The sequence below is a fragment of the Lipophrys pholis genome, assembly GCF_963383615.2.
Source record: "Lipophrys pholis genome assembly, chromosome: 9".
Classification (NCBI taxonomy): Eukaryota; Metazoa; Chordata; class Actinopteri; order Blenniiformes; family Blenniidae; genus Lipophrys; species Lipophrys pholis.
In genome coordinates this window covers 21,369,224-21,384,206 of record NC_137639.1, presented here as the reverse complement: position 1 = coordinate 21,384,206, position 14,983 = coordinate 21,369,224, and the positions used below count along the sequence as shown (strand labels likewise).

Below are 14,983 nucleotides of genomic sequence, written 5' to 3'. Positions count from 1 at the left end.
TGCTTTTATCAAGTGTAATATTTAGATCATTTCGTTATAACATGATATCCTGAGCCTGGAAACTAATTTGATCTGTTAATACTCTTTTCATTTCAGAGGAGCCACTAATAAAGGGTCTGTGAGTTATGAAATGTACTTACAAAACTCCCAGTGCTCATACAAAGACTGCACCCATGGCCTTATAGTGACGATGTACACTGATCAGCCATAACATTATGAGCAACAGGCAATAATGGTGTTAGTGTCATGTGCATCAAACTGTGATCCACTGTGTATTCTGATAGTTTTTGTACCACAGCCTGCCCTGCAGCACTTTGTGCTCCAGTAGTTCACCAGTTAGATCAGACCAGCCTTAGTTATCCTGGCCATTCATGATCATGTCCCCGGCTCATCTCTTTTCTTTCCTCAGTCCACATTTGGACCACTGCAGACTGAGAACGCCACACAAGCGCTGTAATTTGGCGATTCTCTGACACAGCCATCACATTTAGGTCCTTATGAAACCAATTAAAATCTACTAACACGTCAATTTTAAGGAAAAGAAAAGGTTCAGTTTGTGCCTGCTAAATCCGGCCCACTAACAGGCAGTGTTATTCACTTCATAATGTTATGACGGATCCGTACATGTTTTCTCCTTTTTAAGTCCAGTTCATGACGTCTGGGACACACATCAGGTTCTGAATCCACACAAGTGCAACAAAGTAGGTTTGACCTTTGACCTTCCAGTCGAAACAAGAATGTCCTCTAAGAGGCAAGAGGCAAACCGCTTCTGTGTTACTGGCGCTGTAATATTGATGCTTTTTAAGTTATTGAGCTACGTTAGATTTCTGCATGACATTTTTTAACACATACACCTGCAAATTGCATTTTGAGGGTTATGTCATACATGACAAATAAAGAAGTTTTAAACATGCCCAACATGGTTTAAGTATCCCAGGCAGTACGGCTGCATCATGAAAGCAGTGATACAATGTGTTTTAATGTTCGTTTTTGGATTAAAAAAGACTCAGAGTGAATTGGTGTAGATATATTCAGCGTTGTAGTTAAAAAAAAAACGGTTGAACTTTAATCGCTCGAGTGCGATGGCAACGACGCTGCTGACCCTGGATTTGGAGAAATGGAGTCGGGGCAGAGGTGGGCTGTGAGATGGAGCGTAAAACAGAGAAAACCAAAGAGAGAAAAGGGGATTTGTTGGCAGACACACAGACAGAGGACAGGATAGAGAGAGAGAGAGAGAGAGTGTGGTATTATGAGTTACTATTTTAGACCAACACTGCTTTGATCCGTCGTAATATTTCCTTTTTGGCAGTTTTAGCGTCATATCCAAACAGTAAATATTACTTTTTTTTCATTTCTAAAACCGTAAAAGTGATGAACTGGGAATCAACGTCAGGAAAGAATGGCAATAAATCAAAACAGAACAAAGTTAACCTCTCTCCATAAACAACACGATTTAAGTTTGGCTTTTTTTGTCAACCCAATATTTGTTTTATAGAACAAAGACGACTAAAAGAGAGCTTATTTTGTTTTTGTCTCTAAGTGACATACAATGTCTCTGACCTCTTGACCTTGTTTTGAATGAAAGGGGTGCAGGGTGGCAGTGGCGCTGAGTGGATTAAGTCATAAATGTGTCGTGCTTCTAGTAGCAGCTGTGGCATGAATATAGAATATTGATGCGAATGTTGATCCTCGTTGCTGATTTCGGACTCATTTTTAACCAACAATCACGTATAGTCAACACGAAAGGCCAGAACTCACTTGCAGACAATCGATAAGTGACTTGAGGCAACAAATAGTGAGTTAGACACAACCTGGACCAGAGGATGAGTTGTCTGTTACTCACTATTCGCACTGCAATCAGTTGTAATGATGACAGGATGCCCCGACTACGGTTTTATAACCACAAAGTCAGGCCTTACATAATTTCTGCTAATCATGTAAAATATAGAAATATGACATAATACGTCTATAATTTTCATACCTTTCCGCCGCGGGTATAATTAGAACGGTAGACGGCCGGGGTGCTTAATGTGACGACATCAAGATGCATTATGGAAACATAACACCTACTTATGTGAAGATTAATGCAGACTTTTAGGGGACGGCGCGGTTTCAGTGTGTGTGAGGGAGGGAAAAGGTTAAAGCCGAGGCTCCATTAAACGGGCCCGTCGACCCAATTCTGCAGCAGCAAGGGATTAAAACACGGGGGGGAGTGAGAGTGTTAATATGGGCCATAAACAGCACTTGACTCAGTACCTAATGCACAAGACTGGATCGGGGGGGGGGGGGGGGGGGGTGAATGGGGCCACTGGTTGTAATGGGAGGGATAAGATTGGAAGTGGGCGGTCGAGTGTCGCTCAGCTGAACGTGAATGATTAAATGATCTCTCGCTGGATTACTATTCCATATTCTAAATGGGAGATTTTTTAAGCTTCATAAACAAATGCACTCATTTATGAGGGATTAACAGTAATCTCTCTATTTCTATCCTTTTTTTCCGCATGCACCTCTTTCTCTCTGTTCCCTCCTCTCCCCCGTACTACCTTGAACTGTGGGCCCTGATGCTAATGTCACTGTTACAGTCGCCGACTGTGAAGCTGATGTCTGATTTCATGTCTTGTTACACGTTCCTACTCCGAGCAGCGCCTATTGAACTAAGTCATTTTACAAACTTGGTAAAATAGAGTCACATTTGTTATTCACTTTATTTTCTTCAGTTTTCAAAGTCAGTGATGAATTTCTGAAACGGACATAAAAAAAGAAATGTACATGGTTTCCCTCATTTACCTTCATCATATACAGTATAATTACAGTATATACACACACACATGCAAACTGTAAACTAAAAGGCAGAAACCCGAAGATCCTGAAGATCGTGAAAAGTCCCGTTGTACAAGAGGAGTGAGGTTCATACGCGTGGAGTTCGGGCCTCTCATTAGGGAAGCTGGCTGTTCCAGTGGAACGGATGCGAATAGGAAACCACTTCATTTTCAGTCTGTCGGGTTTGCCCTGCCTCTCACAGCTCATCCTTGGCCCCTGTCACCCTGCCTCTCCCCCTGCTCTTCTCCTTTGGCGCCTGAGCGCTCCGAGCGTTCCGGCTTGTGGCGGAGCTGCCCTCCGTCTCCTGCTCCTCCTTTTTAAACTTGCTGTGTCCGTCTGCAGCCCACAGGGCCTCTGCCTCCTCTCGCTCCTGAGGAAGAGATGCAACAAGATAGAGCACTAATTTAAAAGCAGGTTGGGGGGAATAACTTTATTTTTTTTTTTAATGCCCAACAAAGGCTTAAAGTAGTTCAGCTAATAAAGAAATAAGAACAAAATAAAACACAAGACTTTTTTTCATTTTACAAGCAGCAGCCTTTAACTAGCAACCATAACCAAGTGACCATTATTGCAAGGTATAGTATAAAGCCTGAGTTATTGTGCGTTTCACGCTCTGTGTGAAAGAGTTTCATAGACCTTTATTTGATGTTCTTTGATCCAGTCTGCCGGTGAAGTATTTTTAATCATTATGCAGAGGGAGATAAATTGAATCCCCCCGTAGCAAAAATTATTTTGCATAAGTGATAGGTCAGGTAAGGGATCGGTCAGGTGAGGCAATTCATTTTCCCCAACGGGCCCCATGAAAAGAATTGTGTTTCTCATAAAGGTCGATGTTAATATCCCTCTCAAAAAGACAGCATGTTACCGAGTCCAGATACGCCACTGTTTCTTGTCTGCATTCCATACGTTCTTATTTATCCTCATGTTTAGTCATGTGACGGCAAATTAAAATGTAATCTTGGTTCTCCAAAGATGAGAAACACAACTTAATTTCTGTCGCTCGTAAATATTTACTATTTAGACGTCGCCTTTCTGCAACAGTTTTTGCCCATGCTTTTGTTGGTTAACGTTTATTCGCTCTGCGTCTCAACACGGTAGGAAAACGCCCACAAGCAAGAAACACTTTGACCATGTTCCCAATATCAAATTAAATTTTCGTTTGAACCAGGTTCAAACCCGTAACAGTCACACTGCAGCACCATGTCACTGTAATTACAACGTTCAGGCCAGAATTCTCATGTTGTTTTTGCAATTTTCGCTTCTGTGGCACAATATGAGCAGCAGCCACTGAGGCCAGCAGTCACAGAATAAATTGTTGTTGTTTTTTTGTTTTTTTTATCACAACAATAACGCTTAACAAAATCAATCAAAAGCAGAAAAAAAGATATTGGAACTAATGCTGCTTTGCAGTTGTTTCTTTGCTTGGATTTCCTAACTTAGAACGATGTCACTTCCTCAGACAAAAAACTGGTTGTATCATTCCAGCAGAGTCCAGTGAAGCTGATATTGCACTAACTCTGTCTGAGACCAAATAAAAGTATTACACCACATTTCATTTGTGTGTAACTTAATGAGCACAGCCAACACTGTAGCACATTCTTATGTCTACGGGTAAAAGAAATCATCAAACCATTAATTTAACTCAACAAATGTGCTTCACTACTTCTTTTCAGAAAAGCGGACGCGTCCAAAATAAAGACCGAGGGCCACTTGTCGCCCCTGGTTCACTATTAATTGGCACACGCGAAACTTGTACTTGACTGTATTGTACTTCCGAGTCTTTGCTTAAACGAGTTTGATCTTAAAACAAACAGGGATTGCAACAATGGCAGAACATAAGAAATGCAAGATAGCAAGTGAGTGCAAAAAATGTCTGTGATGGAGGCTACTTCTCTCATGAGTGACTCTGTTTGACAAGTCTGCATGATGCTGCAGCTTTCCGGAACATTATAACAACTGTCAATATTTCAACATCTGTGCTCATCTCATTGAATAAAGAGCAGCTTTTCAATGGAGCTTCTGACGATTCAGTTTGTTTTACAAATGAGTGCCGGATCATTTTCTTTCCATGTGTGATTATAAGAAGTGATGGATTGTATATAATGACACTATATTCAAATGCCTTTAAAGCTTTGTTTTATAAACTGACAGAATGAGCTTGTTTCACCGGTGACCGTCCTGAAGGGCACCGACATGATGTGGCCACAGACTCGGCGCTCTGAATGAGAAAACATGCAAACAACCAGCAGATTTGCATTGTGCTCCAGCTGGTATTGTTATCCAACACTGGTGTCACGACATCGAGGGCCGCATGACTGCTGAAGACCTGAGGAGGAGGAGGAGGAGGAGGTCATAATGCTCACCATGTCACTGTAGAGCTTCTCCTTCGTGAACCACAGAGCCAGAGCACAGCGGCGGCCATTGGTCACCGCGGTGACGCCGTGCGGGTTCACCGGGCCAGAGGAGAAGCCCACCAGTCGACCACAGCTGGGTTTCACTTGGGCCTGGAGACAAATAAAGAGAATAGAAACGCCCAGAGCTTACAAACGCAAACAAAACACTTTGTTGCAATTTAAGAGAGTTTATCTGGAAGATTAAAATCTGGTGTTGAAAGACAGAGTCACTTACCGTGACTGTCTTCGCATCTCTGTTAGTGAAGAACAGCTCTCCGCCGTCAAAGTTGTCATTCAGGTAAAGAATAGCACTGAAACAAAAAGATGTTTATTAAAAAAAAAAAACAACAACACATTTTTGTTTTACTTTGTAAAGCACATAAAACGCAAGTTCAGTCATTTACAATACAATCTTGAAATACAGGGAAAAAAAGATGCAATTTATGTATTTTCTTTTCTGTTAGTAATAAAAATAATATTACCACAACATCTCCTGTCAAGTCAAACTGATTCTAGCATGTTAATCCTACTAGACTACACAATCTTGTAGTTTGCATGTTCTCCCTGTGGGTTTTACTCCCACAGCCCATAGAGATGTGTGTTTGGTTAAATGTCTCCAAATCGCCCGTAGGTGTGACTGTGTGTGTTGATGATTGTTTGTCTTGTCAGTGTGTTTTCCCTGTGATGGACTGGACGTGTCCAGGATGTGCCCAGTCTTCATCCATAATCAGCTCAGATCAGCCACAAAGGGGCTGAACTTGAAAAATAAATGTATCATCACCAAACTGAAGAATTATTATCATATTCTGAGCTAAAATAACAGGTCTCACGTTAAAAGTATCTTCTGAAATTATTTCTGTAAAGGGGCACAAATGATAATAACAGTGAAGCTTTACCTGAGGTCTCTGTGTATGAACGCAGGCGGCTCACGCCAGCACTGCTTTGTCTGCGGCTCAAGGAGACAGTTGTCCACATGGACTGGGTGAGACAGGTCCAGTCTGCCTTCCTGCTCCCCTGCAGGAATTGAAAATACACAATGTTAACTATACATTTACAGTATAAAACTCTACCTTATGAGATTGGCACGTGGGTATTATCACCTGCAACAGCACTGCGGCAGACCAGGTGTGTGAAGGAGATGAAAAGTCCTGAGGGGCTCCGGAAGTAAGAGTGCAGCAGCACTCGCACTCGTTCACCCAGCTCGTGTAGCAGCAGAGCATCTGATTGGTTCACCAGCCCGTCCTGAGCCAGCTGTGAAGCAGTGAGGGATCAGGACACGTTGCCAGAAAGTTGTCACACGCCTGCCGGCGCCGGCTCTTCTTCACCCACCTTCACCGCTCGGAGGACAGTCAGACCCTCAAATGTCTCGTGAGGCGTGTGAGGAGAGCGGCGTCCCCTGTAACCGTCGCCAACAGAAGCCGCTTCCTGAAACGACACAGAGCTGAAAGCGTCTTTGCGTGCCTCAGAGTGAGCGATCGTTCATCACCACAGGAACATACTTTGGCTAACTGAAGTATTTTGTCACACTCCTTCTCCGTCATGACTCCGTCCAGGACGACTCGATTGGTCCCATTCAGAAGTTCATCATCCATGGTGATGGTCACACCCACCTGGTGGACTGCACCTCCTGAGAAGAGGATGGAGACGAGGAAGAGGGGATGAACTGGGGGAAAGGAAACCTTCTTCTGAAACAACACAGACGGAATGATTGTCTCACCTGAAAAAAACCCACTGTCATCCACTTCCTCTACCTGCTCGCCTTCTTTTATCTTCTTATTAATCTTCTCTTTTTCAGCTCTAACAGTAAAAAATAAATAAATAACTGAACATCTTATACATGAACTTGCCATGAACTGTGTGTTAATTCTAGTTGTTGTATTACCTCCAACTTTCTCTGAGCGATTCAGGTACGACGTCCTCTGGAGTCCAAAGGTCCTTCACATTGAAATCAACGATTAGGTTCAACAAAGAATCCACTTTTTATTAAGATACTCTACAAAGAACATACTTACAGGGTCAATGAATTGGAAGTCAAAGTTCTCCATACCGAAATACAGAAGCTTCTTTTCCTCCAGTGAGCGACTTATGTATCCAACAATCTCCTGTAGGAGAAACACACAAAAACACGAGGTCAGACGCGGAACTTTTATTATTCCGATTATAAATAATCATAATAAAAATATTAATACATCAAACTTGTCTAGCACATTTTTTTGGGAAACGCAAAGCAGCTTCACATAGGAGAAATACAAATAAAGACAAATAAGGAAATAGAGAAGGTAACTATTAATAATGAAATGAAGAGGTTAAGGAAAAGCAAGTTTGAATAGGTGGGTTCTGAAGAGGGTGTTGAAGTTCTGTAATAAGTCCATGGGATGTGGGAGTGTGTTCCAGAGGGCGGCGGCGGTAACGAAGGCTCGGTCCCCCAAGGTCCGGTGCTTAGTGCGGATGATGGGTGTGAGGAGGTTGATAATGTGTTATGGATTATGATTGTGATTGTTTGTTTGTTATAGTATATGTAGTAATACAATACTGATCTACATGGTTTCATTTATTGGATAACTTCTGTCATTTGGTGGAACAAAGTTGGAAAAGTTGTGTCCTCAGCCTTCCTCTCACACCGTTTTTTGTCTGTCAGAGTTTGTGATGGTGTGTTAACTGTGATGTGCTGGCTCCACGCCCGTTCTCTGCTACCTGAACCGGCTGTGCTCCCTGTGACTCTGTGTCTCCCTCTAGCGTCTCCAGGTAGAGCTGCAGGTTGTCTAAGGAGTCTCTATCGGAGGGGTAAAACAGCAGCAGGGAGCGAAGCATCCGCAACGCTCCGACAATATCAGCAGCTGTTTGCAAGAGGGAATGAAAACTGAGGTGAGATGGAGCTCAAGAGGTCACACTGACTGGTCTTTAGTTCGACCTCCACAGGCTGACCTTTAAACCTTGCGATGTGCAGATGCTCGAGCTGGGTGGGGAGGTAGTCCTCCTGAGCGGAGATCCTTCCAGGTCGTGTGGCGACCTGCGTCACGCAGTACTGCCGGCACGAGAGCAGGGACAGAGAGAGCGCTACACAGGAATGAAGAAAGACAGATAAATCTCCTCTCTCTTTCGCTGACGTTCACGGTCAAATTAATCAAAACTTGCTTCATTACCTGCAGCCTTTTCAAACACGCTGTCGGCACTGTCAGTGCCTCTGTCCTCGGGCATCCGCTGGGACGCCACGTCGCACTGCACCCTGCACTCCTCCATCTGTCGCAGGGTTTCATTCACGCACGCTTTCCATTTATCTGCTGCCTTCACCCAGTCAGAGGAGGCCTCGTGCTGCAGCGCAGCGTCGTACAAAACCTGACAGAGGAAGACGGTGGAGTTACAATACTGCCTAAAAATGTGGCTGAGTCAGCTTTTCATGTGAAATGACAATAAATATAATGAATTCATTCGCTGTCAATTGTGAGAAAATTGCTGAGTGATGAATGGAATATTTGAAGGGCTAAAAGTTTTCATCAGTGGAATTGATCAATGATCAATAAATACAATCATTTAAACAAATACGCACAACACTGTTAAGTTTCAGAGGGGAGGAACATTCTCGAGAATCAACTATGTGTTAATGGATCATTTAAGCCTCATCGTGTTATGACAAGTGTGTTTGAACACAAAATGAGTTGCTCAAGCAGAAGCCTTCAGTGAGTAAATCAAGCTCTGGAATTCAGGCCCTCAGGCCATTTCTGCCTCTCTTTCTTCAGTTACTTCTCTAATATACTAATATACTCTCCGAATCCACTTTATTGCTCTGTGACGTGTACACTTACTTAAAACTCTCACTTTTTATATTCAAATGTACTCAAATACAGCTGGAGGCGACACGTTACTATAATATGATTAACATTCACGGCAGGTGACTAATGTAGAGTTTCCAAAGCCACTTTACAGTGAATTATCCACGAGTAAATTCAAATACAGAAAAGTTTGGTAGTTCATGTGGACAAAGTTACTTTCTCTGACAACAATGATGGTAAAGCTGCACCTTTGATATTTGGAAAGAAATTGGCAACTGACTCAAAACAGTAAAGTTGAAAAAGCAAAATGACTAAAACGTTGCTAATCACAAAAGGCTAAATTATCTAAAGTGCCAAAATACTGAAAAGGCTGAATCGGATGAACTGATGAAAACACGTTCATATGAAATCTGCTGTTTTACGTTTAACTTTCATAAACGCAAACCAAATATAGAAAAGGACATTTTGCTTCATTTTGAAAGTTCAACATCTTTTGCAGTTTGAGACGAATTGTATTTGGTGTAAAGTTGGAAAAAGCAGCTTTTTGTTGTTGTGAAGGTTTCAGATTTCTGAAACAAGATATGTTAAACCAAAACTAACATGCTGTGGAGGGAATGAAGAGATCTGACAAATCTAGATAGATGAACTAAAATGAAATGTTGTATGAACTTTACTTTAAGTTCTTCATCTCATGTTCTCAAAGGCTGTTTACCACAGACAATGGTCGACCTTTTGCTTTTCATTATTACGACAAGTTGTTTGTGCAGACTGTGTCAATGAACTGGTGACGGGGAATATATTTACCCAAGTTGGTCTGAACCAAATTTGACGATGGAGATTCATTCTTTTCATGCTCACCCAGTGTTTCTCATTTTCAAGCTCTCTGTCCTGAAAGTCTTCCTCGGTCACACCCTTCATACGCCTGTACTTCTCGATGTTGTTCCTCATCTCCAGGTGACTGGGGTTTGACACAAAGTAGGTGTAAGCCGCGGCGGCCGCCTTCTGCAGCTTCTCCAGCTGATATGGACAAAGAAAAAGGAAGGGGTGCCGTTTTAAAATACAAAATAAAAACACAATGCAAAGACACGATAAAAAGACAAATGTTGAAAGTAACTGAACACCTCACGTTGTAGTATGTGACCTGCAGAAAGTTATAAGGGTTCCGGGTGCCGAATTCATACTCGATGTCAGTGGAAACGGGGAGCTGCCCTGCGGGAGTGACGGAGCGTCCAATACAGAACCTCAGACACTCGGCTCTCTGCTGCACCCAATCCAGCATCCAGAGGTCCCACAGGCTCCCCTCCTGCGAGTCTGACGCCACAGGAAACACACAGGAGACTTAACACAAGCAGGAGAAGGCCTGAAGCCACTTCATGATTACCGGGTTCCATCATCTGGACATAGTTTATCAAGCAACACTGCTCGTAGTTGGCAGATTTCAAAAAGGACCTGAACTGAGGGACACACACACACACACACACACACACACACACACACACACACACACACACACACACACACACACACACACATACACACACTTACTATCAATAAGTGATAACACAGCTTAAAAACATTAACAGAGTTCTGTCATATATAACAATACTGTAGTTTTTATGGTGCACTCATATATAGAATAGAATAGAAATACTTTATTAATCCCTGCGGGAATTTAAAACTACAAATAGGAACTGCTGACATTTTATTAGTTTTGAGCTGTTTGCTATATCCATCGTTACTTTTTTGCATGTTTTGTACATTTTTTTCATGCATAAAACATGAGATAAATCAGCAATGTTAACATTGACATTACATAACATTATCTCTCAATTTCCTCTACTTTTCTTCTTCTGGGTTTGTCTATGACTATCTTACTGAAGGCAGCGAAATGCTACGGGCAGTTGACATAATACGATTCGATAAATAGAAATGTTGGAAATATTTTCTATTAGTTTTATTTTGTTGCCTCAAACTCAAAAAAAAAACATCCCTCAGCAATAAAATTCCACTTAGAAATAAAATAGAAGAAAACTTTGTGAAAGCTCCAGAGAGCTCCAACAAAAAGAAAAACGAAGAGAAAAGCCTCATGCTGCTTTCAGGTCACAGACCTTCTGCTGTAGGACCAAAATATGTTATTGATTAATGCCAATGAAAAGAAAAATGAGAAAGTGTCTCACAAATCGCCCTTTTTGAGTGAAGAAAGTCGACATTTAATTTCACGACTGCTCAATATCCTAAAAAGTTTTGTTGCACTTCTGATGACCAAACCGGACACAATTCATTCTGACGGGTTGACTAAGTTGGTCTCTAAAGCTTGGTAAACGTCAGGATGATTTACTTGTTTAGTATATTTGTGATTCATGTTGCAGCTCGGTTGTCTGGTAAGACCTGTGGGGCGTGGAGAAAAAAAAACTGTTTGTGCATTGCATCACAATAAAATCAATCCCAAATTGGGAGGAGAGCCTCGGGGGTCCTAATATATCAAAACGAAAAAACAAACACTGAGCACTTTTATGTTAGGCACAGTATTCTTCTTCATAAATAAAGAGCACCTTCACCCAGGACTGCTCCTCCCAGCGTGCTCAACAGAATAGGGCTCACGTTGGGCTTGTTTTTGAATTATGTGGCACAATGTCCCCTGGGCACAGGCTCACCATGCGCTCACCTGTTGCTTATGGGAAAAACACTAATAAAGTAAAAGTAGGTGAGTTTGTTTAGAAAGAAAGAAGAATCTCTGATCCTGCTGCAATGATGACTGACAGCTTAGATGTGACCAATCACTGGTCAGACACTAACGCCTGTGCAGGTGGAGTGAGAGCGTCCAAAAAGACAAGCATCAAAATAAACATGGAAGCTTCTCAAGATTCAATTCATTCATTATTATCAGAGATATTTCCACTCAGCCTTTGAACATCTTTAGTTTTCACTCGTCAGTCACCTGGATGAACAATAGTGACAAACTCACCTGCTGTTGAACACGCTGCGTATTGAAGGTGAAGCTTACAATGGACTCGCTAGGATTTTTCAATCATTTATAGAGCTTCAGTCTAATGTCATGATCTTTTGGGAAAATGTAACCCCTAAAACCAAAACAAAAGAATATAAAAGATTCTCTTTCAGACCAGTAAAAGGGAACAACTAAAAACACAACTCCTTCATCAATAGGGCTGCACAATATCAGATAAATGTACTGTTGTTGAGTAGAACGCCTTTATTTTTTAAGTATTGCAATAACGATATGATTTGCCATAAACACATACACCAAATTAGCACCAGCTGTTTTTTTTTGTTTTTTTTTTATTTAATTAAATTTAATTAATTTTTTATTTTATTTTATTTAAATGTGCATCTGGAGTATAATTATCATTATGATGATTATTTGTATTACATGTAACATTGACAATCACTTTCATATTTAAAATACACACATAATATATGACAGTTCAGTCAGTCTGTTGTGATATGTACTTTGCATATGCTGCATTAACTATAAATATGTGATGTACTGTGCAGCTCGGCTGCCCAGAACCAGAAAATCAAGTTGGATTTGTGTTTTTTTAACCAAGTATTGCTAAACTGTTATTTGCTGGGCGGCCCATAGTGGGCGCTACAGTACTATCAGACAGCTACTATTACAAGTTTAAGTGAGTCTTTTCTTTTTAATCTTTACACTTAGCAAGGTTATCCTGCGGATCGGAATGAACCAAATGCAAACGAGCCAATAGCATTCAACTACCAACTGCCCGGGAAAGCCGACTCGGACATTCTCAGCATAAACTAGTAGAGGACCATTAAAGCTGGCGACACTTTTGTTGTTTTCTGAGTTATTTAAGTCATTTAAGATGCAAAAATGGTCAAACGATGTGCCTGGGGAACATGCAACGGCGATACGAGGTATCCCGAAAGGATAAGCAACGGCGTTTACTATAAACTATAACGTCTACATTCGTTCCTCAGTAAGGCCATGTCTTGTATGATCTTAGCAATCTAGTCATATAATATTAATCACAAAACGCTGTTGCGGTGGGGTTTTGACGGGTGCTTTCATAAACATGCAGTCAGCTGCAAGTCGGCAACAGTAACTTGGGGGGGCGGGGCTTAGCTAAAGGTCAGTGGACACTCTGGTGGGCCCGTTTTGGCCCTCGGGCCCTATGTTATGTTGCTTTAGGGCCTCAGTTTGGTGAGAGGTGGCCCTGCTTTCTCCTCTATAGCTGGTTTTAAAAAAATCTAACATATAACAAAGTTGTAACAGTGTCTTATGAACACTTGAAATATTCAACCATCCAGCGTGACAGAATAATCCGTCCATGCATCACCTGGGTGTGAATTCCATTCACGTGGAGTTGACTTCAGACCAACTAGTTCCCAGCTCACCCAGTTTGTTGAGCGCGTGTGATCCAGCTGAGACACAGTCATCGTGACACTGCCTGCGGACCGACAGCAGCGTCTGCCTGGTCTCGAGGGATTTCTCCAGCAGCTCCGCGGCTCGGCTCCACTCCTGGCCGAAGTAGGCGCGCACCCCGCTGTAGTACACCAGGTCGTACGGCTGGAGGACAGACGACGCGTACGCCCCGCTCGGAGCCGCTGAGGAGGACAGAAGCAAAGAGAGGAGAAGACAACGACACGCCACGTATACAGAGACGAGCTGAGAGCGCAGCGCCATGGTCCCAGAAAGCAGCTCAGCCTGTGGAGGAGAGGAGAGGAGGAGAGGAGGGACTAGGGAAATATTTAGGAAAGCAAGGAGTCAGCCCACCAAGATCCCTCCTGTCTGATGTCATTCTCATAAAGGGCGTCCACACAATCTCCTCTTTACGTCTGGAATCAAGTCAAATTCAATCTGATTTATATTTGGTAACTTTCTGGACGAGTTCAAAGGGAAACGTTTAGTTTGTTTGGCGTGCAGTATGAATACATCACCACCAGAGGGGGGTGTCGAGTTGAATGGACGTTACCGTAATTATACCAACAAACAGACAGAATATTTCATCTCGTACCGTTCTCCACAAACTTCCCAATGGATATACGCACCCTCATTTTCACATCCTCACTCTGCTTTTATTTTATTTATTTATTTATTTATTTATTTATTTATTTATTTATTTAGCACAAATTGCATTAAATAATCGATTAATAAAAAAAGAGAAAAGTGTGAAATTATTAAAAGTACATCATGGTTTGCATTTTTGCATTTTATCAGTTTCAACATTCAGTGCTTTTAAAATATGTTCTAAAAAAGTGCCGTTCTGTGCTAAAAATATCTTAAAAGACACAGCAAGAAAAAAAAAATGCAGGCAGTTGCTTGAGATCAAATTATGTCCTTTACAGGCAAGGCCTGGCCCAAATGGCAGCATTAAAAACAATGATGGATGATTGACAGAGACTAATAATAGAGAGGAAGTCATATTATAAACAAACAAAAAGAGAAAGAAAGTCCCAGAGTCCTGTGGATGGGTTATGTTACATAGTAAAGTGAGCAATAGGGGAGTATAAGGGGAAGGAAAAATCTGGATGGAGCAGAGAAAGAGGAAACAGAAAGGAAAGAAAGAAAGATCACAAAAATAAACATGATACACTAAAAACCATTAAAACACAGATGATGATTGTACTATACAATAAAACATCCTCAATTCCAGGCCTCAAGGGCCAGTATCCTGCATGTTTAGGTCTGTCCGAGTTGCAATACACCTGATTATGATAAGAGGCACGTATTGGGCTTTTTTTTTGCTGACATCAACATTAGATTGAGGTGTGCTGAAGCTGGGAGACATCCAAAACGTGCAGGACACCAGCCCTTGAGGCCCAAAATTTAGGACCCTTTCTACACCATCCACAATTATCCATTAAAAACACAAGTTTTAAAATTAATAATGGTGTTAAGTTCCTGGAATGTTAGTGCTCTAGAGCGAGCAGAGTACAAGAACTCGCTTCCCAAACTCACTCTGTGTTCTGGGGATAGAGGACAAGAGGACGTCCACAGGGCACAAACTGTATGTTGGATTA

At 41.8% G+C, this 14,983-nt stretch overlaps 1 protein-coding gene across 1 annotated transcript; it reads right to left on the bottom strand.

Moving 5' to 3' along the window:
- Positions 1–2,686: 2,686 nt before the first annotated feature.
- Positions 2,687–13,882, bottom strand: p3h3 (prolyl 3-hydroxylase 3). Its single transcript, XM_080471672.1, has 16 exons — positions 13,358–13,882; positions 10,110–10,294; positions 9,842–10,000; positions 8,357–8,549; positions 8,139–8,270; positions 7,908–8,050; positions 7,226–7,315; positions 7,096–7,148; positions 6,931–7,010; positions 6,713–6,840; positions 6,543–6,638; positions 6,314–6,464; positions 6,110–6,227; positions 5,449–5,524; positions 5,184–5,324; positions 2,687–3,190 (listed from the first exon to the last, which is right to left on the bottom strand). The coding sequence occupies exons 1-16, from the start codon at positions 13,644–13,646 to the stop codon at positions 3,017–3,019; spliced, it is 2,208 nt and encodes a 735-aa protein (XP_080327798.1). The 5' UTR covers positions 13,647–13,882; the 3' UTR covers positions 2,687–3,016.
- Positions 13,883–14,983: the final 1,101 nt, after the last annotated feature.

What these genes read in the sequence shown, in the direction of transcription:
- p3h3 (XM_080471672.1), bottom strand. Translation starts at nt 13,646, where the DNA reads ATGGCGCTGCGCTCTCAGCTCGTCTCTGTATACGTGGCGTGTCGTTGT. An exon ending in ACACGCGCTCAACAAACTGG is followed by an intron (nt 10,295 to 13,357) that starts GTGAGCTGGGAA and finishes CTGTGGCGTCAG; the next exon opens with ACTCGCAGGAGGGGAGCCTG. An exon ending in GAGATGCGAAGACAGTCACG is followed by an intron (nt 5,325 to 5,448) that starts GTAAGTGACTCT and finishes ATTTGTCTCCAG; the next exon opens with GCCCAAGTGAAACCCAGCTG.